General features: G+C 37.0%; 1 protein-coding gene across 2 annotated transcripts in view; it reads right to left on the bottom strand.

Moving 5' to 3' along the window:
• LOC145660715 (rac GTPase-activating protein 1-like) overlaps positions 1-22599 on the bottom strand; it is a 70807-nt gene that overhangs the window by 42475 nt on the left and 5733 nt on the right. Inside the window, exons 1-6 of one of the 2 annotated variants that reach the window (XM_081726081.1) lie at positions 21587-21637; positions 19639-19726; positions 14906-15108; positions 10453-10612; positions 8306-8463; positions 3384-3615 (exon numbers count right to left, since the gene is read on the bottom strand). In XM_081726081.1, the coding sequence (XP_081582207.1) occupies positions 3384-3615; positions 8306-8463; positions 10453-10612; positions 14906-15108; positions 19639-19726; positions 21587-21622 (877 nt within the window). In that variant the 5' untranslated portion in view covers positions 21623-21637. Of the gene's footprint in view, positions 1-3383; positions 3616-8305; positions 8464-10452; positions 10613-14905; positions 15109-19638; positions 19727-21586; positions 21638-22599 lie in introns of those variants that run through there. The other variant, XM_081726082.1, reaches the window with a different exon arrangement.

A 22599-nucleotide genomic window follows, 5' to 3' on the forward strand; every position in this document is an offset into this window, starting at 1 on the left:
GAAAGAACACAAGCTTTAAAGAAGTCCTAACAATGTAAACACTATTAATGAAATATATATATATGTATGGCAATTAGGAAACGACATTAGGTCTGTAAAAATTAATACGTGAAATCAATTTACCTCCGTTTATTCAAAGTAGGAGTCTAGTTTGTCCATACAGAGCTTTGAACGATCCAGTAAAACATGGAATAACTTCTGGAAGTATTAAACTGTAATAAGTACAAGATCCTTGTCATTGTTTTTTGGATTGTGAAAAGAAATAAAGCATTTTTTTTTTTTTTTTTTTTAATTTGCGGAAAAGAAATAATGACAGAAGGACGTCTGGCGAGTATGCTGCGTGTGGTAACATACGAAGAGAAGTCAAAAAGTAAAGAGAGTTGAGAAAAAGTTATATTTATCCTAATGATAAACTGAAACATACGTTATTTTTCTACATAAACCTCCCTGCACTTCAACGCACTTTTCCCAACGTTTCACAAGTTTTTTCGATTCCGACGGAAAAAAAGTTTTGTCAGTTGCACCCGTAACCAATTTTGCACCGCATCAATGACTAGCTGATTGTTGACGTTTAAATTTCTTACCTTCTGGTGATGGATGTTTCCAAACCATGCTCGCAACCTTACTTTCCGGTTCGTCATAATGTACCCGAGTTTCAACTACAGTAATTATTTGCTGTAAAAATTTCCGTCGTGACGATAACGGGCCAAATGTTTACGAGAGATGTCCAAACTTTGTGCCTTATGCTTAGCGATGAACAGCTGTCACCACACTGCACTTGCATTCGACGAATAATTTCCGCAGGTTTAACATCTTCCGCAAACGAAAAGCGAATCACTACCCTCATTTCCTCTTTGGTGCAGATCGACAATGGAGCTGCCATGTTTAATGGTCTGCTACACTCCAACGACTAACGCGGGAATAAGAGTGACACGTTGCATAGAACTGTTGCCTACGACACTAATTCAGCGCTGGATACTAGCAGTGTTACCGAACCCTAGTGCGAGAAATTGCAAAAGTCCCCTAGTCATGGGATAAAAGACTTTTGGACTTCTCTCTTACAAACACATTTGTGGCCCAAGAACCCATGAACAATCATTGCGTTGAGTGGTGCACTATTTCTAGTTTCTGCTCTTACGTTAAGAAATGGAGCACGAAGTTTCTTTAAATAAGTGATTTCCAACTTTTTTTACCTAGCTCTGTAAATCCTGCATATTTCACGCCCCCCCCCCCCCTTCAACCCATTCGCTCGTACCATCTATCTGACCCCTTTCTGCTATATCATATGCAGCATTGAATTCTCGAATCTACATACACACAAGTGAATGTATGTTATTTCATCACGCAAAAGTACTAAATCACTTAAAATGATATTTTCAACCCTAGACCTCCCTAGAATCTTATGGTATTACATTCATTATTTTCGGCACGGAGTGGAGGAAGAAGGGGTGAGGGTTGTATTATGGATTTTTATTATTACGCTTTCATTGAAGTGCATATCCTACCCCGGGAGGAGTACAAATCTTTCCACAAAACCTATTCTGAAGGGCGGGGAAGGGACTTTTCAGTTAATCTTCAATAATAAAAATAATAACCATATTCTCACCGATTTACATTTATTTGCAGCAAAAATTCTGCACACTGTTGTAGAGTAATATTTTTCTGCCAGTTTTGTTCTTCTCGCAGAATGAAACCACAATTCTTAATAGTTATTCCATGTTTGTATAATATTTAACATCTCTGTTACTACATGCGTAATATTCGTAGTTCTAGGGTGCGACTCCCTTGGTCGCTCTTCACGCCCCTCAGATTGGGAACCACTGCTCTTACTCCTTCGTTATTACTTGCTGAACAGCATCCTTATTCATCCTCACGTGGTCTGACATTATCCTTATACTTGTCTTCCGGTGATTCAAAAATATCCAAAATTGTTAATCATTTCAGTTCTTCTTAGACTTTTGTCATCTCCCACAAACTTCCTGTCAACACCAAACCTCTTATTCCATTCAAAAATTAAAATGAAATGAAATCTTTCAGTTTAACGTCCCAAGATTATGCTCTTTAGGAAAAGGGAGACGGACGATTAAGGCAAATGAATGATGGAAGAATTTGTGGAATGAGAAAGTGGGAGGAAACGGGAGTACCCGAGAAAACCCACTTACACTATGTTCTCTACTAGAAACTAACTTATCTGAGGATCGAACCAGGGACCTCATGCACCAGAGGTATGCTCTCCACCACTGAGCCACCGTGGCTGCCCCCCACTCCCCAATTAAAAAACGTGGCAACGAGAAACGTCTCCATAAATCTTTCTCAACACCTCAAATGCTTCCATTGGAGTTTACCTTTAGCGCACACAGAACTTGCTATTCATTCTTTATTCCACTGTTGAAGCGAGACGAGGTATCACAACACTATTCTATACTTAGCCGCGTAATACGCCACACTAGTTAATCGGCTGTGTGTAGGAGGGGAGAAAATAGAACAAGTGAATAGTTTTCGATATCTGGGTAGTATTCTTAGTAATGACATGAAATGCGAACGTGAAATAAAAGCAAGGATAGGAATGGCGAAAGAAGCATTTAGGAGGAAGAAAAGTCTGTTTTGTAGGACCTTGAATAAAGAGTTGAGAAAAAGACTCATAAAATGCTTCGCGTGGAGTATTGTACTGTATGGGGCGGAAACGTGGACATTACGTAAAGGTGACGAAAATCGACTGGAAGCCTTCGAAATGTGGGTGTGGAGAAGAATGGAAAGAATTAGTTGGGTAGAGCGGGAAACGAATGAGAGAGTGTTAGAAATGGTGGGTGAGAAAAGAACACTTTTAGATATTATTAGGAAGAGGAAGAGAAACTGGTTGGGACATTGCCTAAGAAGAGATTGTATCATGAGGGACGTCCTAGAGGGTATGGTGGCGGGAAAGAGAGGCAGAGGGTGAAGGAGACTACAATTAATGGATGATATTAAAACAGAAAGATCACATGCGAAGACGAAGAAGTTAGCGGAGAACCGGAGAGCATGGAAGCTTCTCAGCTGCGGCAAGTGACCTGCCAATAAAGGCAGAATACCTATGATGATGATTATGAGTTAATCGGCCGAGCTAGTAATTCCCAACGTCACACACAAGATTACCACTACGGAAAACTTGCGTACCGAAACTACCTTCGCAGAATATATATATATATATATATATATATATATATATATATATATATATTATATCGTTTCCTGATTACAGCATTGTATATTTTGTAATTTCACAGCAATTAGTTACCGTAATTTGCGTGTTCAATGAAAAGCGCATCTCTAACGAATGTAAAAGGAAAATGTGGTCTTTTAGATTTCTAATAAAATGCAGCAACTGCTTATTAAGTTATACTTACCGGATCTAACAGGAGCTGAAGGTATATTATTTACACAACTTGGAGTCAAAGGTGCTTTCGATGGACGAAGCGGTGTTTTCGATGGGCTGCATGGTACTTTCACTGCTGTCTCCCGGTTCTCATCCCTTGCACTTTCTATCTTAGAGGTAGCAGTGATGGGTCCATTGCGCTGAACAGTAACAACAGACTGTACAACAACACTCTCCCCTCGACCAACTTCAACAGATTTCTCCTGAAAAAATACAAAATCTGTTAACATGAAGGATGCACAGTAATTTTACTAATCGTAACATAGTTATTTTGATTTTTCTACATTATTTACATTACTTTTTCGTTCTCCCCAATATTTCTCTCATAGTTAAGTCCCGGACCTAATGGTAAAATGCTCTAATTAACATTTTCATATTTTCAGGGAGAGTACAATTTCAAATCTTAGAAGCAATTTTGTTGCCATTTCCCGTTTTCTCTTTAGCTACGATGAATGACAATATATCACTGGACGTCAGCTCGTTCTGGACGCCGCACAGTGTTCGAAACAGCAAAAGAGCCGAACAAAACCCCAAAAATGAACTATCACTGGAACGAAAGTCTAAAGCCTTTTAGTAGGGGAATGTTCACTCTATATAGAACAGATCTTTTTTTTTTTTTTTTTTTTTTTTTTTTTTTTTTTTTTTTTTTTAAATCCTGGCATTACTCGTTGATGAAAAACCACCTATCGCAAGTGGATAATTGGTCGTCCTTGTAAAAAAGCTTTTCGTGTGTGGTTGTATAATGGAACTGTTACTATTTAAGTACGTTGATAGTTATGAGATGTTAAATATTGGTATTGTTGACTAGAAAAATAGCAATCCTTTAAGGCCAATGGCAGGCTTTTGAGGAACTTCGTATGCGCACTGGGAGCATTTTTACAACACTATATTCAAAATCAGTGCTTTGTTACATATTTGTAGACTCAAAATTTTCCTAGCATGTTTAAGGTTTCATTTTCATTTTAATATTTTCTGTGGTCTCTCAATTATGGATTTTTGTTACAATTAGCTGCTATGTGCCACCTGGCAAACTAAGCGGGCTTCAATGAGTGGGCGCGCGCGCTCCATGCTCACAGCGACTGACTGCTAGTCCCGTTGTGTCGTGTCTTGCTATCTAGACAGGCCTTCGCGCACATGGTAAATCGCTGGAGGATTTACTACACCCGTAGATCCTCTCCCAATAGAGATGCTAAGTGAGGAAGCTCAGTAGTCTAGAAATACTTCCGCAGGTATCGCGAGAAATGGTGCCGGAAAAACTAACACTTGCTACACATTTTTTGTCATTGACCCGATAATTTCAGGTTCAGACCCAGTATGCCCAAAATCATAATATGCCGAACGAAATGCTGCAACTTTTAAATGATTAATTTCACAATCTGAGTTTTTATTGTATTTGATTGGACAACTTCCACTGTTTTGTTTTCAAATAAGTGTTCTGACAATTTCGTTTCTCTAACTATTTCTTACATGGACTGACTTTTGGTTAACTTCATTGTTCTTGTTTATATGTACTTTTTCGGTACAGTCCAAACACAGTTTATCTTGTTTCTGAGATCTTCTCTGCATTTTTAATAAGAATAACGTTACAACAAGTTCTATATTTTTTTTCATAACGACCCAATATACAGGCCTCCCAGCAGGACATTGAAAAAATATAGGACAGTTTGGTTTATAAAATAGGACAGTTTGCTTTATACAATGGAATATTATGCTGAAGAACAGAAAAAAATATAAACGTATTGTACGAAAAGGCCACCCTTCACCCCAACGGACAACTATTTGTTATTCAAAATAGTCAAATAATAATAATAATAATAATAATAATAATAATAAATAAAAATAAAAATAATAAATTCAGAACATATTCGCACTACCTTAGAAGAAAAAGTAATAGTTAACTCTTATTTATAGGATTACCAGGCATTTAACACTTAACATGTCGTTATTCATATATAATTTTGAATACGTAAATTTAATGCATGCAAAAATATTAACTATTTGTCTACCTTCCTACTATCCTAGTTCTTTTATTTACAGATGAACTTTATTTTGGCATTATTTTTCATTACTTCATATCTTTCCAATGGAAAAAGGAGATATATAACTTATTTCTCTGTAATAAAATACTTGAATCTAAACACTGAATTATTTGATCAAAGTATTTCCCTCTGAAATAATTAACGTAACAGCATTTCATTCATCATAACTCTGCAAATTATATATACACACGTCTAACAACTGTTATATAACAAATTTCAGGACATTTCCAGTTTATAAATAATTTCCAGGACATTCCCAGGATTTTCACCACTTGTCTGCTTTCCATAACTTTTCCATAGCATTTCCACGACACACTTTTATTTCCAGGTTTTTCAGGACGCGTATTATGTACAGCAATATTAGAAGGCGTTGGGATATGTTGGTGAATACCAACACACCTCAATGCCTAGCCAATACAGCTGCACACACTGCTGAAAGAAAATGCGAACACACCTTGCATTATAAGAAACTGGAGCATGGCAAGGTTCCTTATCTAAGCTTCACTGGGGAAGAATAAGCACATAGAAAACAAAGATGGGAACGTGGGCATGGGAGGATAGGAAAAACCATTTTAAAAAACGGTGAGGATTAGTGACTGTCCCTCAGAAAAATAACGCTAACACACATTTAAGCATATTGCTAATATGTAGCAATTTAAATCACTAGAACTGCTCTTGGCATGCACTTTTAATAATTCAATCACTGAAAAATATAGGAAATATAAGACAAGATTAAAATAGAGGACATATATAGGACAAACACAAATTTCCAAAATATAGAAAAAATAGGAAAATAGGACAGCTGGGAGCCCTGAATATGGTATTTGTAAACCTGATTTTGAAAATTTCGACTTTTTTTCGTAACCTACATAGGCAACCCGCATCACTGAACATAAACGTAAATTATTGTCCATATTACAGCAGAACAATCAAAAATAGCCTAATGTGCCTTCGAAAAATACCATATCCACAAAAAGACGCTTTCAATAAGCCCGCAAATAGTTTCGCCACGTTTTCTCGTCATTCCGACCACTGTACGTCGCAATCACCACGCCAAAACCAATGAAGCTATTGACACACTACTTCGATTCATTGTGATATCTCCATAGACTGGCAACAGGTTACTATGAATCGAAGTTTGAGATATTCCAAATTTGTAGAGGTGAAGCAACATGAAATAAAAATTAGGTGATAAAGGACTAACAAAATATCACTTCTCTAGGGATTACCATTATCGAGCTACTGGATTGTAACCACCTTTGTATATTCCAAACATTTTGGTAGCTACAGGCTCACCACAAGTCTCGTAACAAAGGCAGTGTTGCGGATTCGGGAGATATTTTTCTTCAAATGACACTACGTCAAGTTATTAAGTATTCAGCATGGTTGGATAATAAATTATGTATGTCTATGAAACAGCTTTGTAGTGGCGGTAATGTAGATTCATATTAACAGTCCAAATGCGCAATAATTCATTAGGCTGGCGTCAGGGCTTTTTATAAGAATGTAACAGTTTCTTATTGTATGTTACGATAAAACCAGAGATACAGTCTGGCTTGACGCTTTGTCCATGTGGATCCACAGAAACAAGGGGTAGATTGGGAAAATGGATTCCTGGAAGTAGTCAGTATTCACTTCTAGTTCTTGTCCATGTTATGTAAACTCATATTCAAAATTATTGTCGCATGTCTATACATATGTTGTTGTAGGAATATAATTTGATAACGAATTCGACCGAGATTTCTTATAATGTTAGTACAGTATGTGTATAATCGGCAAAGACATGTGTGTTGTAGACTTCATGTCAAAACAGCAATAAATAAGAATAAAACGAAAATAAAACTTTGTTGTCCATTTAGCAACATTTTGTTTTACTCACTCTACTTTTCGTATTTATAATTCTTTTCCTACGAAATTTAACACAAATATACGTTTCCCAATTATACACATAGTATCAGTATTAAAAGTACCCTGCAAAATTATCAAATTATATTCTTACTAGAATACGTTTATAGATCTGCGACAATCATTTTGGACATGAGTGTACCTCTAATTTTCCCCGTGGTGAAACTATATGTCGCTTAGAAGAGGTACTATGATTACACGTGAGAAATGTAGGCTTCATCCAATGTGCCAATCAGCATTCACTTTGACTCTTTTGCACACACTTTTACATTCAACAATATGAAGCGGGAGATTGTTAAGCCGGTTCTTACGTAAACCTTCCCGCTGGTCTAGTGGCTAGCACTAGATCATTTGGTACTCATCCAGTGGAAAAGCATTGAACCTCTACGATGGTTCGGATTCTACCATTGTCTCTCAACGCCTCGTTGCTGAAGCGAGATTGTAAACTTCAAGAAACACCTGGTATTTACGTAAGCACCGTCTGCCAACATTGCTATCAATGACATGGCTGATAGTGGACTGCTACAATTTCTAGGCTTCACGTTGGGGTAATGACTTCTTTTGGTTTACGAGTTGAATTTCACGAAGTACGTGAGGCGACACTTTCGCTGGTAGCCTAGAACGGGCCTCTTTTTGTGCATGCCAAATATGATTTTGCCTGGCCTGGTATCTTTAGTTGCAGTCACTCCAATGGTTAAACATTTTTCCGACACCTATTCGCTTATACGAAAACTCTGCATGAAAAAGAGCCACAATGTACCTTTCTAATAACAGTTCACTTTCGACAGTCCTGCACCTGCAAACTGAACACTACACTGATAACTAAGCTAGTTTCATGTCTGGTACAACCACATAGATGACAGCAGCGGGTATAAACAGATCAGCCTTCTGTGGTCATTACAGTCTGCAACAATATGAAATTACAATGAAATCATACTTAGTTACGTACCTCTCCATTAGATGTAATTACTTTTCTTTGTTTTGATGTTTCAAATTCTGTGTCGTAGAGGGAAGGTCTCTTCGGACGTTTAGACCTGCTTGCATTGGGAGGTAAAGGATCCAAATCATCTTCAGACCGGGAGTAGCTCAGTTCTGATAACAAAGAACCTACACAAACAAAATAAATAAAATACACATGTAAACATCTATAATAATACTGCGTTTACTCCAACATGTCATAAAATCTACTACAAATACACAATATGTCAGAAAAATAACGGAACGTTTTAAATCAAAACAAATTAGGTATTTTACCAATTGTAGTTCTTTTTATTCAAAATACATCCCTTCCGCATCAATACACCGCTGGGTATGTTCAAAAAATGCTAGCATAGAGTTTTGAATGTCCTTTTTTAGAATCGCCTCAATGATCCTCGTCATAGCAGACTGAACGTGTGTAACGTAGTTGTAAAATGTTCCTTCCATGACCAATTTTAATTTTGGGAATAGAAAATAATCACACTGCAATAAGTCAGGTGAATACGTAGGATGTGGAAGCACAAATTTGTTTGTTTAGCCAAAAAGTCACGAACTGCGACGGTGCATTGTGGAGCAATGAAGACCATGCTGAAAATTTTAAAATGATTGTTGTTTTCTTTCTCTTTTATAGCAATACAGCAATAGCTTTTAGTAGCTGTAATTACAAGTTTTAGCAATTCTATGATTTAAGCAGGGTTGCAAACTTTAGCAATGTTCATCTTACATTTCCGGAACGGTTTGAGACATCGAAGTGCTGTAAACGGTAAAATTATTTGTTTGCCACTTTCAAACCATACAAATAACTAGATATTGTACTTGTCTGAGCAATTTTTCGAAATAAACCCTATCAAAAAAATCCATATTTTAAAGTCCTTATAACTTTGTTCCCATTCATTCGAAACAAGTCAAACCATGACCAAGGTATCCAATGCCAAGGTACTTTCAATGTGCATTATCCTGTCAATCCCCGTTCTGCTGTATGATAGAAATTTCCAAATTTTGGATGTGTGTGATAACATCTTTAGTTTGCAACACTCAACAATAAATCTGGTATTTTTTTATTTTTTACATGTTCATTTGAAATATGTAACAGTCAATATCATTTGCAAAAACAACTATTGGGTTGGCAACACTGTTCATCCGGAGATGTTACAAAAATGCCTAGGATGTTGTTCCCCTCCCTATAGTTTCTTGGTGCAAAATTTTGCTCCTCTGCCTTTTACGATTTCTGAGATATTTATTACTATCATTATAAACGGACCACCCTGTACGTAGTTGGTGAATACTTCAAATTATATGCCCATAGCCAAACTCCCTCTACAAAAAATGTTCCGTGAGTACCTTAGATTCTAAAACATGTATTTTTGGATAAAAACAAACAAACAAAAACACACACACACACACATATATATATATATATATATATATATATATATATATATATATATATATTAGTTCCTAAGTGAACTCAACCACGGTAGGTCCCATAGTATTGCAGCTTATGGACCTTTAAAGTTCAGTTTTTTCATGATTTCGGCAGCCTATAAATCCGAAAGTAAGCATTTGTGCAGCCAGATTGGTCTATACTTTGTGTCTTATCTTGGTGTCAGGAATCGCCTCCCAAACTTTGCAGTAGTTACAATGTACAATTTAATAAGATACAAATTCTAATAGGATATAGAAACTAACTACCTATATGACCTATGGAACCCGGAGGTTCAATGCCACGTTACAAAAGCTCTCCATTGATTCCTATCCTTAGCCAACGGATCCAGTTTCTACTTTGTATTCCTTTCTGCGAGTTCTGCCTTAATATTGTCCTCCCATCTGCGCCTAGGTCTTCCTAATGGTCATTAATAGCATATAGATATATTATAAAGTATTTTTAAAAAGAAAAAGTTATTTTCTTCTATTAATACCAAAGTTTAATTAATACTATTATGAGCATATAAAATATAGCAGTAGATTTCATTCGAAGGCAACCATTCTGACTAATAGAAGTAGCCCGTATTTGAAAAAGGTTAAGAAACTCTGTTTTATTTAATCTTATTTATTTATTTATTTAATTGGTGTCCTGTAAGAGATTAGATTGTGTAAAAAATATATATTTCTACTTACCAGTTGAATCCAATTCAGTGATCGTGCCCAATCGTCCATCTTTTCTGCTGTCATTGTATTGCCTGCAGGATGTGTAGCTCAAAAACGCAAGCTTTTCCCGTGTTTCATCATTAACATTTTGTTCATTAAGAACATTTCTTACGACTGCAATTTGCTTCTCCTGTAACGTACAAGAAATTACGTAACTGAAATACGCAGAACTACTTTGAACAAATACTACTACAACTTCTACATGTTCACGAATCCACTTCATTCAAATAATACCAGAGAGACAGATTGCGTTTTCCTGAAAATAGCATACGAATACGCTGTAACTTAATGTCACCGACAAATATTATAACTGTCGGAGTTGATGGTTCCTGCAATGGATACAGGCAGAGAGAGAGAGAGAGAGAGAGAGAGAGAGAGAGAGAGAGAGAGAGAGAGAGAGACAGACAGACAGACACACACACCAAAAAAAAAAAAAGCGCCCATCCCCATTTGTTATGTTCAGTCATGTTTATAACAATATAAAAATTAAATAAATCTGTTAAAATCACATATCAATGGTCTGAACTGTCACAGAAGACCGAAAATAGTAAATATGCCTAAACTATATGACCGTATTTGATAACACTAAACCATATGCAACAGGACGGGGCACATAGAACGAAATCCATGAAATACAGTGATACAGTTCGCGGAACAAGATGGCTTTCAGTGGGTGGTATTCGGAACTGTCCGGACAGTTGTATCTTCTTACTAGTGACATTGTAACTTAACGTGTGTCCAAAGACGTTCTCATATTTTTGATCCCCTTTTAACTGTGATTAATTTCTTACACATGTGGGTTTGGGAGGCCACTTCGCCTTTTTCTCTCTTTTTTTCTCGACTCGCCAACAAAAGATAGATGTTCCGAAAATGGACAGACTAACTGCCTGCATATGGTTTATTCCTTCAACGGAAGAAGAAAGAATTTCTGTTGAAAGTGTCAAATAACAAAAAAAAAAAAAAAAAAAAAAAAAAATCGAGTTTCCAAGTTACTTTTTTCCTCGCCAAAACACTTAAGACATTGCATTCCTTTCTTAAGTAAGAAGAAAGATCAGCTTTTACTCACCCCTTTCTGGCCGAGAACTATCAAACAGTTCGAATTTCTTGGCAACACATTATTAAAGAAATCACTACACTGTAGTTGGAAAAGGCGGCTAATAGGTCAATTTTCTATACCACAGCCTAGGGCTCTTAAGCTTTTGGGAGTAGTTTAGCTAATAAGCAATAGCCTCAGTTTCTTTCAGCGTTAACAGCATCGTAACGAGAAAAACTGTCATATGGTGAATGGTGGGTAACAAAGGTTACAAGAAAGAATTCCCTCACTTTTTTCCAGTTCTCCGCCGAAAATGAGCGCTGGTATGTACATAAAACTGCCTGTTCTATATTAATATATCCTTAAAAAATCAATAGTATTACATAACTCATTTCAGTACTTGTAGCCCTTTATTTCCCTATCAATATCGCGTACACCTAGCCCTTTATTTTAGTGTTATTAGCTTAAACATCGTTCAAAATGATCTTTATTTTCCTGTCTTCTGATCCTTTTTTTTTTCTTCTTTCTCTCATCTTTGGTTTGCTGCTTCTACAAAACATGCTAGCATTTAGTGCATAAAGAACCATGGATTTTTTTATGGATAGTTTCTCACGGCCACCAGAAGAAACTAATGAATCATACTGAAGACTGCGTGCTACAAAAGTTTCTTCTTTTAAATTATCTGCTATACATGTATTGATTGAAAAATATTTCCGAATTAGAATTTTCTTGAGAGAAAATAAAGACCATTTTAACATCTTATAAATTATTGCTCTCTGAAATACTCAAATCCTTCAGGTAAAAGTTACCCAAACGCAAACTAGTTGTAGAATATTGGTTCATAATGGTTTTACAATTAGAATCCAAAAAAACTCGAACTGCCTCAACTCTTATTTACCTGTTGCCACCTAACCAATTATTTGCTAAAAGAGGTTACATGCGATTCATTCCATCAGAAACATCCTACAGAAATATTACGATCCAAACAGAAAACAAAACGAAATGAAATGAAAGGAAATCTGACTTTAACGTCCCATGATTAAACCTGTTGGGCTAAGGGAGACGGATGATGGAAGAATTGCTGGAATGAAAATGTGGGAGGAAACTGGAGTATCTTGAGAAAACCTACGGACACAATGATGTCCTCCACTAACTTACTTGGCCGGAGATCGAACCAGGATCTCAAGTACCAGAGGTAAGTGCTCTACCACTGATCCACCGTGTCCTCAAGACCCAAATAGGAAAGATCTCTAGTCAATCAACAACTTAAAGAGGATTTCCCCAGAACTTTAAAAACAAATTTGTTGGCGATTTCTGTAATTTCGGCGAAAATCCAAAGTATTCACATCCGTTATTGCTTGACATTTTCTAAAAGTAGTATGTGCAGCAAAATCCATTTAAATTTTTTCAGCAGGAAGATTTTTTCATTTGACGCATCAATTAGTCTACACGAACTCAGAGGTGCAAATTAGTTTTGAGATTAAAATTACTGACTAACTATCAAAATATTGACTGAATACTAACTTTGACACGGACAAAAAGCAAGAATTTTGAGAGAAAAAACTCTTGATATTTATGTAACAGCAATTTAGTAGTTTATACAGCTTATGCATATCTTAAGATGGTAATTATTTTTCGACTTTTTGTCTCATCCTATAAAATGGTCCCATATCAGACCAAAGTAGGTCAATAGAACGAATTGTTCAATTGAATATTAGGTAGTACCGCAAGCGACCTCAAGTTTTGGATGCATTTACAGTATACAATCCGAAGCAAATGTGCGTCTTATATTTCAAAGGACAATTATAAGTAAATAAACATATAAAGGTAATACGAGGCGCATCCAGAAAGTAAGTTTCCCACGCGTCCCATAGCTAGGAAACCGTATGTTGCGCGAAGCGACTGCGTGTACGTGAGAGTAAGGTCTTAACATGGCACATGCACTAGCAGAGCTTCCCTAGTGCTCTCAGTAGGGTCGTGGTAGTGGTTGAAGATGAACGTTCCTATTCCAGCTCCCGCCGCGTGTGAAGTGCGAGCAATGAACGTTTTTGAATGCACAAGACATAGGAAGACAATAATAATGCCAAGAGACGAGACAATGATTTTGCAGAGTAGGTAATGTGAAAATTGTTTATACATTCCCCTCAATTATTGCTTTTAAGAAATATAATTTACTGGAAAGCATTCTTTATGCACCAATGAGCATACAGAAAATAATTACGAAACCTTTGCAAACAAAAATGAATAGTAATACAGGTGAAGAATGGCATTTTTCTTACTTTGATATCGTGATGATTTTTAAACATATGTAGTTTATTTTTTTTTCACATACAAAAAAAATAGTAAAAAAAACGTTCTGTGGACGGGGATCGAACCGCCTTCACTCACATTTGTTAATTGATTTCACGTTCACGCGCTAACCAACTGTGCTACCGACTTACACATTATAGGTCAGTTCTACTTTAAGACATGATTTTCATTATGATCGTGTTCCACTTCATTCCTTTTGATAGTTAATTGCCACTATTTTCTTTATATAGAGTTTGCATATTTGAATTTCTTATGTCTGCATGGATACAAGAAATGTTACAAATATTTAATTAAATGATATGAATCCACATTGTTATGGCGGTCAGTGACGTAGAGATCTCAGTTCTCCGTTGAATTACAGAATTCCCTCCCGGTTTAGAAAAATATCCTTTTCAACAGAGTTGGTAATTTTCGTGTTCTCGACCAAATTAAGGCTTTTTGCTTCTAATTTCTTCATTTTAAAATAATATTGAATACAAACATTGAAAACGTGTTTGTCATTAACCTTTTCTACTCTGGAAACCTTCAAAAATTTCGCACACAAAGAAAACAGATATTTTCAAAAAACGTCAGATTAAAGAGACACGTCATTTATTTAGCTCACACTTGTACATTAAAGGTAATTGCATTCAACTAGTGGACTTCCTGAGTTTGGGCAACATCATAAACTACGTGGTATGAATCGTATGTTCCAGTTAACCTTTCCTCTTTTGGACTGAGAAATGTCATTCACTTTAGAATAACATATCTACTATACGAACATACACATATACACAATATGAATCAAAATACATGTTAAATATTACCACTTTTCTTTTTCAAACACAGTTATAGTTTGCAGTCTCAAAATAGTGGTGGAGATTCCCATTAGTACTCATAGCACAATATAGGTACGTACTTTCACTAGCAACAGAGGTAATTAGGATGTATCTTGAGCTAATGTTGCCAATCTGGGGACTACTCCAACTACTCTACATTACAGAAAGCTATATTCCAACTTCAATTTTAGAGGAGTAACAACCCATGTCAACACTCCTAAAACCAAACATTACATAAATAAAGAAAAGTGTTTCTACTCACCAATAATATCTTCTCACGCTCAGCTTTAATCCTGAGGGTTTTCTCTCTATCCAACAGACTTTGAGCGTGCTTCACTTTTTCCTCGAGGGCTGCAATCTCCTTTTTGCTCTTCAGTAACAAAGAGTGAAGTCTATTCACCTCTTCAACAGACTGCTTCCACTTCAGCCGACACTCTTCTTGGTTTAAAGCAAACTGGCAGAATTCTAAAAAGACACAAGTGCATGAAATAGAAGAACGTACATGAAGGGTCAGTGAGGGTAATTATGAGACACTGCCTATGAAGGGTAATTATTTCGACTTAGAATTCTCTCTTTCTCTTCAATACCTTCTGTGCTTTGTCAGAGGTCATGGTTAACAGAACGCTTACAACCGCTGCCAGATTTGAAATCAAATGATTTCTAGTTTTACTCTTATAGCCTATAGGCTAAAGAGGAGAAGGATTAATGGAAGTGGGCGATTATGAAAGAATCCACTTACACGATAGTGTCTTAACCTAAATTCATCTGGCCTAGGATCGAACAAGGGACACCTCGTACTAGAGCTGAACGCTCTATCATTAGGTCACTGTGTCCTTGAACTTGTGCCAGAGATGCGACGATTAGACTAACCGTATTTACATTATTTATCATCCAATACAGTAGAGCGTCGATTATCCGAACGTCGGTCAAACGAACGACCGCTTAGAGTTGAGGCGTGCCGTTCCGCGCATGGCAAATAAACATGTACAGTTCGATTATCCGAACAAACCAGTTTTCCGAACACCCATGTCCCCCAATTACTTCGGATAATCGACGCTCTACTGTATTTCACTTTCGTTGCTTCTGAAATCTTTCACCAGGGATGAACTTTCCTATAAAAATAATCTTAAATGTCTATAGTTATATTGTACAGTTTTTTTATTCATGTCGGGAATTAAGAATTCAACTCGTGAACTTATAAATATTAAGACAATCCATGTGATTGTTGGTAATGGTTTCAGAGTTACGTTATAAGATTTTGTAATCAATTATTTTAATAGTTACAAGTTTAGCATTACGAGCAGAATTCTCCCCAGCATGAAGAAGAATTAAACTCCAATGTAACACAAGAGGACAATTTAGGTCTTTTGTCTTACAAAATTCATTCCTGGCAATAATAATAATAAATTTATTTAACAACCACCAGATGCAGCTCAGAGGCCATTTTACACTTTTTAAATACAGGGTCTGTTCTGAAAGTATTCGAACTGTCTGCAGCGCCGCAAAAGAATCGGTCGAGGGTGCAGGTAAGTGGCACCAGATGGCAATGGGGACATTAACTTTCAAAATAAGAAATAGATCAGCTTCATGTGATTAGTGGTTGAGGTGCTATCACTCGTGTGTGTACACCGAAACAACGTCGCGTCGAGAATTTGTATTTCGTAGATTCCTTAAAAATGGAGCTCACTTTGGAACAGCGCTACGCTGTAAAATTTTGTGTTAAATTGAAAAAGACCTTGACGGAAACTTTAACCTTGCTACAGGAGGCTTAAGGCGAGGAAGTGAGGTCCAACATGTAAGTTTACATTTGGCATGTAGCGTTCAAGGACGGGAGGTGGTTGAGGACGAAAAACGCTCAGGAAGACTGTCCACATCAAAAACTGAGAAAAATGTGGTCCGCGTAAAAGCTCTTTTAAACAAAGACAGGCGTTTGTCTCCAGGTGATTGCAGAGGAGATGGGACTGGCGAAAACAAGTTTTTTAAATTGTTACAAAAACTTGAACATGCGAAAAATCTGCAAAAATAGTTCCGAAGATTCTGACGAAAGATCAGATGCAGTGTCGTGTGTGAATTTCTCTCGAAATTGTGGAAAATGTGACAGTGACGTAACTTTTCTCAGCCGAGTGATAACCGGGGATGAAATTGACTATTCTAGTATGACCCCGAAAGCAAGAGACAAAGTTCAGAGTGGCACACCCTGTTTTTCCTCGTCAAAAGACGGCGCGGATATAGAAATCACACGTAAAAACAATGCTCATTATCTTTTCTCGAGGAGAACGGGGTCGTACACAAAGAGTTCGTACCTCCTGAGACCACTATGAATGCAGCTTACTACAAAACAGTGCTTGAGCTTCTCCGTCCAGCGCGTCCGTTCTGACATTGTCGACAGGTGGGTGTGGGTGCTTCACCATAAGAAAGCTCCAGCTCACATAGTACTGTTAGGGCGAAAGTGAGTTTCTGTCCAAGGTACGCGTGGCAACGCTACTTCATCCCCCCTTACAGCCAGCCCGGACTTGGCACTGGTCGACTTCTCGTTTCCCACAGTAAAAGGGATGCTCAAGGAGAAATATTTTGCTTGAATTTAAGAGGTTCAAGTCCTTCTTACGACTGTAGCATTAAAGAGGGTGTCACTCAAGGAATTCCAGTACTGCTACGAACAGTGGAAACGTCGCTATACTCGCTGTGTTGAAACACAAGGTGCCTATATAGAAAAATATTGACAGCAGTTGTAATTGTCATCAATAAATTGTTTGCAAATAAATAAGTTCGGATACTTTCAGAACGTTTCTTTAACACACTTCGCGAAATCTATTTTCTCCTTCAATTGTTAACGTCTCATCGCCTTCAATCCATTGTTTCAAAAGATAACTTCTAGAAGATTTTTCTTTCGGTATTCTTATACTGCAATAGGACTACATAATTTCAAATCTTATATATATATATATATATATATATATATATATATATATATATATATATATATATATATACACGACAAAACTTCCGAGATGGGTGACGTAGAAATTTTGTTGTAAGTGACTTGACACTTATTTATATCTTCTTCCAAATAAGCGATAGTCATGCATCATTGCCGGGAGGATGACTTACTCACCCTTTTCTTATTCTTCATTCATATGACCTTAGAAGATATTCTAAACCGACAACAATGGACCATTTCTAGGTTTTGAGTCTATTTGTCTTAGGAACTTGAAAGTCCATTTACGAGGAAAACTGTGGACGTTAAAAAATGATCAATTTGATCATTCGTCTAAATATGCATTTATATGCAGTAACGACATAAACATGCACTAACCTCCAAAATATTTACAAATATGCACTATAAAACTCTGCTATTTTGCCCCAAAACAGTCGAAACGAATTGCTATTTAACGAGCATATCAATATACATCAGGGAAAAAAAAAATGCAAATATGCTAAAATCCGAAGTCTAATTATGATTCCTAAAAAATCCTTGCGTTTCCAAGGTTTCGACTGTCCCGGAGTAGTCTTCATAGAGGACAAAAGTAGAAGAAATTAAATATAGGTTTTACGTCCCACGATTATGCCGGCTAGGCTAAAGGAGACCGTAATGATGAGAAATGAATGAAATAGTGGAAGAAGAAAGTGCGAGGAAACGGGAGAACCCATGTCCACCACAAAGTTTACTTGGCGCGAGCTGGAATCGAACCAAGGACCTCATAGAAGTAAAAGAAATAAATGCGTTTCATTTCACATGTGCCAAACTGTCGAGGTCAATACTCTATCACTTCTGGTTACAATAAATTTTGTGGTAAATTCGAAGGCAGAACCAGTTCCTAAAATATTTAAACAGATTACCGAGATCAGGAATCAATAGAGACCACAAGTTATACTGGTTCCCATTATTTCTGGCTTTGGAAAATATTCTTGGTGTCCTGAATCTATATTTAAATATTTAAAGACAGTTTGTCGTTTCCTATTACCATTTCTACTCAATGAGAATACTGAAACTGCACATACTAGATCCTTACCACTTCGGGTCCTATACTTGGAGTGCTGAATACATTGAAGAAAGAAAGAAAACAAAAAAGCAAAATTACCATATTTGTTCTGATGATCAACGTTGAAACTGGAGGTGGTTCATTGCTACCTTTTTTTTTCCCCTTCATAGATTGGCTTAAGAATTATATTGCTGGGAGTGACTACCATTATGGCCTATCTGAGCCCGTTACGTATGAGGAAAAGAAGCGACGTGGGACCACTGTTAGGTGCCATCACGGCATTTGGCTGGTGTGAATGAAGAAAACGTACGAGAAACTTCACTCAGGATGACTGGCCTGAAAAAGTTGTTACACCTTTTCGACCCAGTGTCACCACCAGGAACCGAACCTAGGATTGCTCGCACCAAAAGGGAGAGCGTCATCTACTACGCAAAGAGGGGCCAAAACTTTCTTTTTGAACAAAGGGTTAAGGAAGGAGATTAAAAACCTGTTCTTATGAAACTGAAGCCATATTTTTAAAAACTCACCTCTTGCTGTCTCTTAACTTTGCTCTGATACCTGTTAACGGATGGACATATCCGTTCTGTAAGACTTCGCATAGATATACATAGCATAATATACAATAGTAAAACATTAAAGAAATATAAAGGAATGGACACATCGAGAAAGACTATGGGCCACATCACCACTTGAATGACAAGCACAATCAAAAAGGTCTTCACTACTCTTACTCTGTCAGTCCATTTCTTTGAAGTTTTTATTTCTTTTACTACAACCTTTATCCTACATGAACAAGGCTCCAAGCGAGAGTCAAAAGCCGGAAAGCGCGAGAATTTTTCAGCAATCATAGTCTAAATAATTGAGAGGATTTAAAATTTTAAACTACATGCTGACACGCTTTAATTTATTTTAGTTAAAAGAAGTAACACAGCATTAAATGCTTTCTAATATGATTAGATAAATCAGTTAACCATAGAATATTGAACAAAATGTTCATTTCATTTTGAGATATTACCTTCAAAAACATCCTGTTGCTTCATAATATCGAGACCAGACCGACAGAAATCGTCGAATGCTGCTACAAGGGAGGTCATCTTGTATATCTATAGAAAGGAAAAAATAATACAAAGTTAAGTAAGTTGATGAGACATTGTAAATAAAATACATCATCAATATTATACATTTTGCTCCTGGAGTCTGTTCAATTTAATCCAAATACGATCCATTTCATATCAAAACAACACAATTTTCAAACAAATTTTACCTTACATTGCCAGCATAACTAACGAAAAGCATCCAGAATGACAGTTTCATGACGGACAAGATGATCAATAGTTGTGAAAGGTTGGAGAGTAAGGAATTCCGTTCGAAGAATTGGACCAACCGAGCATTAACCAGCTTTTCAAAAACTCGGTTGACAGTACGAGCAGTAGACCTATAGCTTTAACTACAAGTTGCAACTACCAAGTTTTAAAAAAGGAAGGATATGACTCTCGCCAGACAATCAGAAAATGGCCATCAAGACAGATATAATTAAATAAGATGAATAGAGAGGCTAGATGACCTAACATAGCATAATGGATACAATCAGGACCAGGAGCACTCCTTGTAGTTGAAAGGACATAGTCGAGTTTTCTAGAAATAAAGGGCGATTACAGGGTTCCATAGCACTAGAGTTGAAGGATAAACGTGTGGATTCAGCTTGTTTATACCGAAGAAAGTCCGCGAAATAATGTTTAGAGAGCAAGAGAGAGGGAAAATAACTACCCAATTCATTTACTATTTGCTTCCGATCAGTGACCAAAACGTCATCAACGAGGAGGGCTGGGACACATGGCGGTCCGCCCCAATGATATATTTTGGACCAAATATCAGTCCTCGAACTAGAAGTAGTTAACATGGAGAAAGATTCATGCCAACGCAGACATTTAGCCTGCTTAATCAGATATCGGGAACGATCACAAAGCCGATGACACTGCCAATTATCATAAGTTGGAAAATGCAACGTTGCCATTAGAGGGGCTGGGTGAGGTGCATCAATTTTGTAAAAGTATGGTGAATAGGGGTCATGTTTTAAATGGGGGCTGGCCATCGACATGTTAGCGTAAAAGACAGTAACTTCATTCACTTATGTTGTGGGTCCAGGTAAATGGCAATGTTGCGTATTCATTTAACATCGGGTACATAAGGAGTGTACAGCCCAAACGGCTAGTTCGATTTTAAAAATTCCTTCACTTTAGATTGAAAACGTCATATTTGGAGACGATTTTCCCAGTTACATTTTGTTGTAACTCTGATAATAACCTAGTTACCCTATGTCAGGGGACTTTTGAGACACCCTGTACACAAGGACAAATGTTCGTTTCATGAGCACTCGAATAAAATACCTTCTCCATCTGAAGTTCTAAACTCACTGTTATTTTTAGAGTTATTGTGTACCTTTCAGTATCTGAGACGAAGTGAGATTGACCGAATTTGAAACTGTGGGAGAGTGGTAAATTTCATTTCTTCACCTCAGAACTTTTATCTGTGAATGTACAAGATGCATAATAAACTATCAAATCTAATGAAGAACTAGTTACGGATTGAAAATTGTTTAGTTAACGCGAACATGCAAGTTGTGTCTTGAACTACCAATACCAAGCTGACGTGAAAGATCTTATCTAAGCAATGCGAGTAGGAACATGTCTAATCTTGCCTGATTCTGCATTGTGGCCGTACAGTAACTTGTTCATTTCAGTTTCAGGCTTTGCGAAAAGTGTTGATTTTGCTAATGAGATTAATAAAAACATTGATTCTGCAAAGGCTATTCTTGGACAAAAGATATGGGGCAATTGCAGAAACAAACTTGGGATTTCCTTTGAATGCAAGGACATGGGCGGATTTAGTGAACACGATGTATCTGTTTTAGAAGAATCTGTCGCAAAAAATGAAACTGTAGAGCATCTTAATGTTTCACTTACAGCATTAGGAGAGTCACCTCTAAAATTCCATGCCATTCCGTCACACAGCAAGCCTGCATATGCTGAAAGAAAGCTTGACTCAGCTGCTCTGAAAAGTAAAATAAGCGAAGTTGTGCGAAAAGAGTGTCTCTAAACAATATTCTTGTAAAATTTCAAAAGATGTGAAACAAAAGGCTCATGATATGGATAAACTTCTTGATTTAATAAAGGCCAAACTCCAAGGTAAAACCACTAGAAGAGGAAAAAGTACAACTGTTGACTTTAGTGCCCTCATCTTGGAGCAGGAAACAAATTGTCGATGAATTTAATGTGAGTGAATATGCCGTCCGGCAAGCAAGGGAAGTTCTGAAGAATAAAGGAATTTTAGCTATTCTTGAATTGAGAAAGGGAAAACAGCTGAGTGAAGATACAATTCAAAAAGTAAAGAATTTCTACGTTGATTATGAATATTCCAGAATTCTAACTGGAAAAACAGTGAGTATTTCAAAAAATGTACACATGGAAAAATTAAATGAAATCTTTGTTTTATGTCCCACGGTTATGCCGGTTACGCTAAAGGAGACTGTGATGAGTAATGAATGAAATGGTGGAATGAAGAAAGTGGGAGGAAACAGGAGAACCCCGAGAAAACCCACGCACACGGTGTTTGTCCACCACAAAGTTCACTTGGCGGGGGCTGGGATCGAACCCAGGACCAAGCACCAGAGGTGAACGCTCTACCACTGAGCCACCGCGGCCCCATGTACACATGGAGAAGCGATTATTACTTGGGGATTTAAAAGAATTATACTCCTCATTTAAACACCAACATTCTAACATTAAAATTGGATTTTCTAAATTTTGCACGCTACGTCCTAAGTGGTGTTTATTAGCAGGTTTTGCTGGGACAAGTGGTGTTTATTAGCAGGTTTTGCTGGGACACATTCCGTGTGCGTGTGTACAATACATCAAAACTTTATTCTCCTACTGCATGCATGTCATATAGAAGAAACATATCAAGACTCGATCCGTCA

The sequence above is a fragment of the Thermobia domestica genome, chromosome 9 (assembly GCF_964235325.1).
Source record: "Thermobia domestica chromosome 9, izTheDome1.hap1.1, whole genome shotgun sequence".
Lineage (NCBI taxonomy): Eukaryota > Metazoa > Arthropoda > Insecta > Zygentoma > Lepismatidae > Thermobia > Thermobia domestica.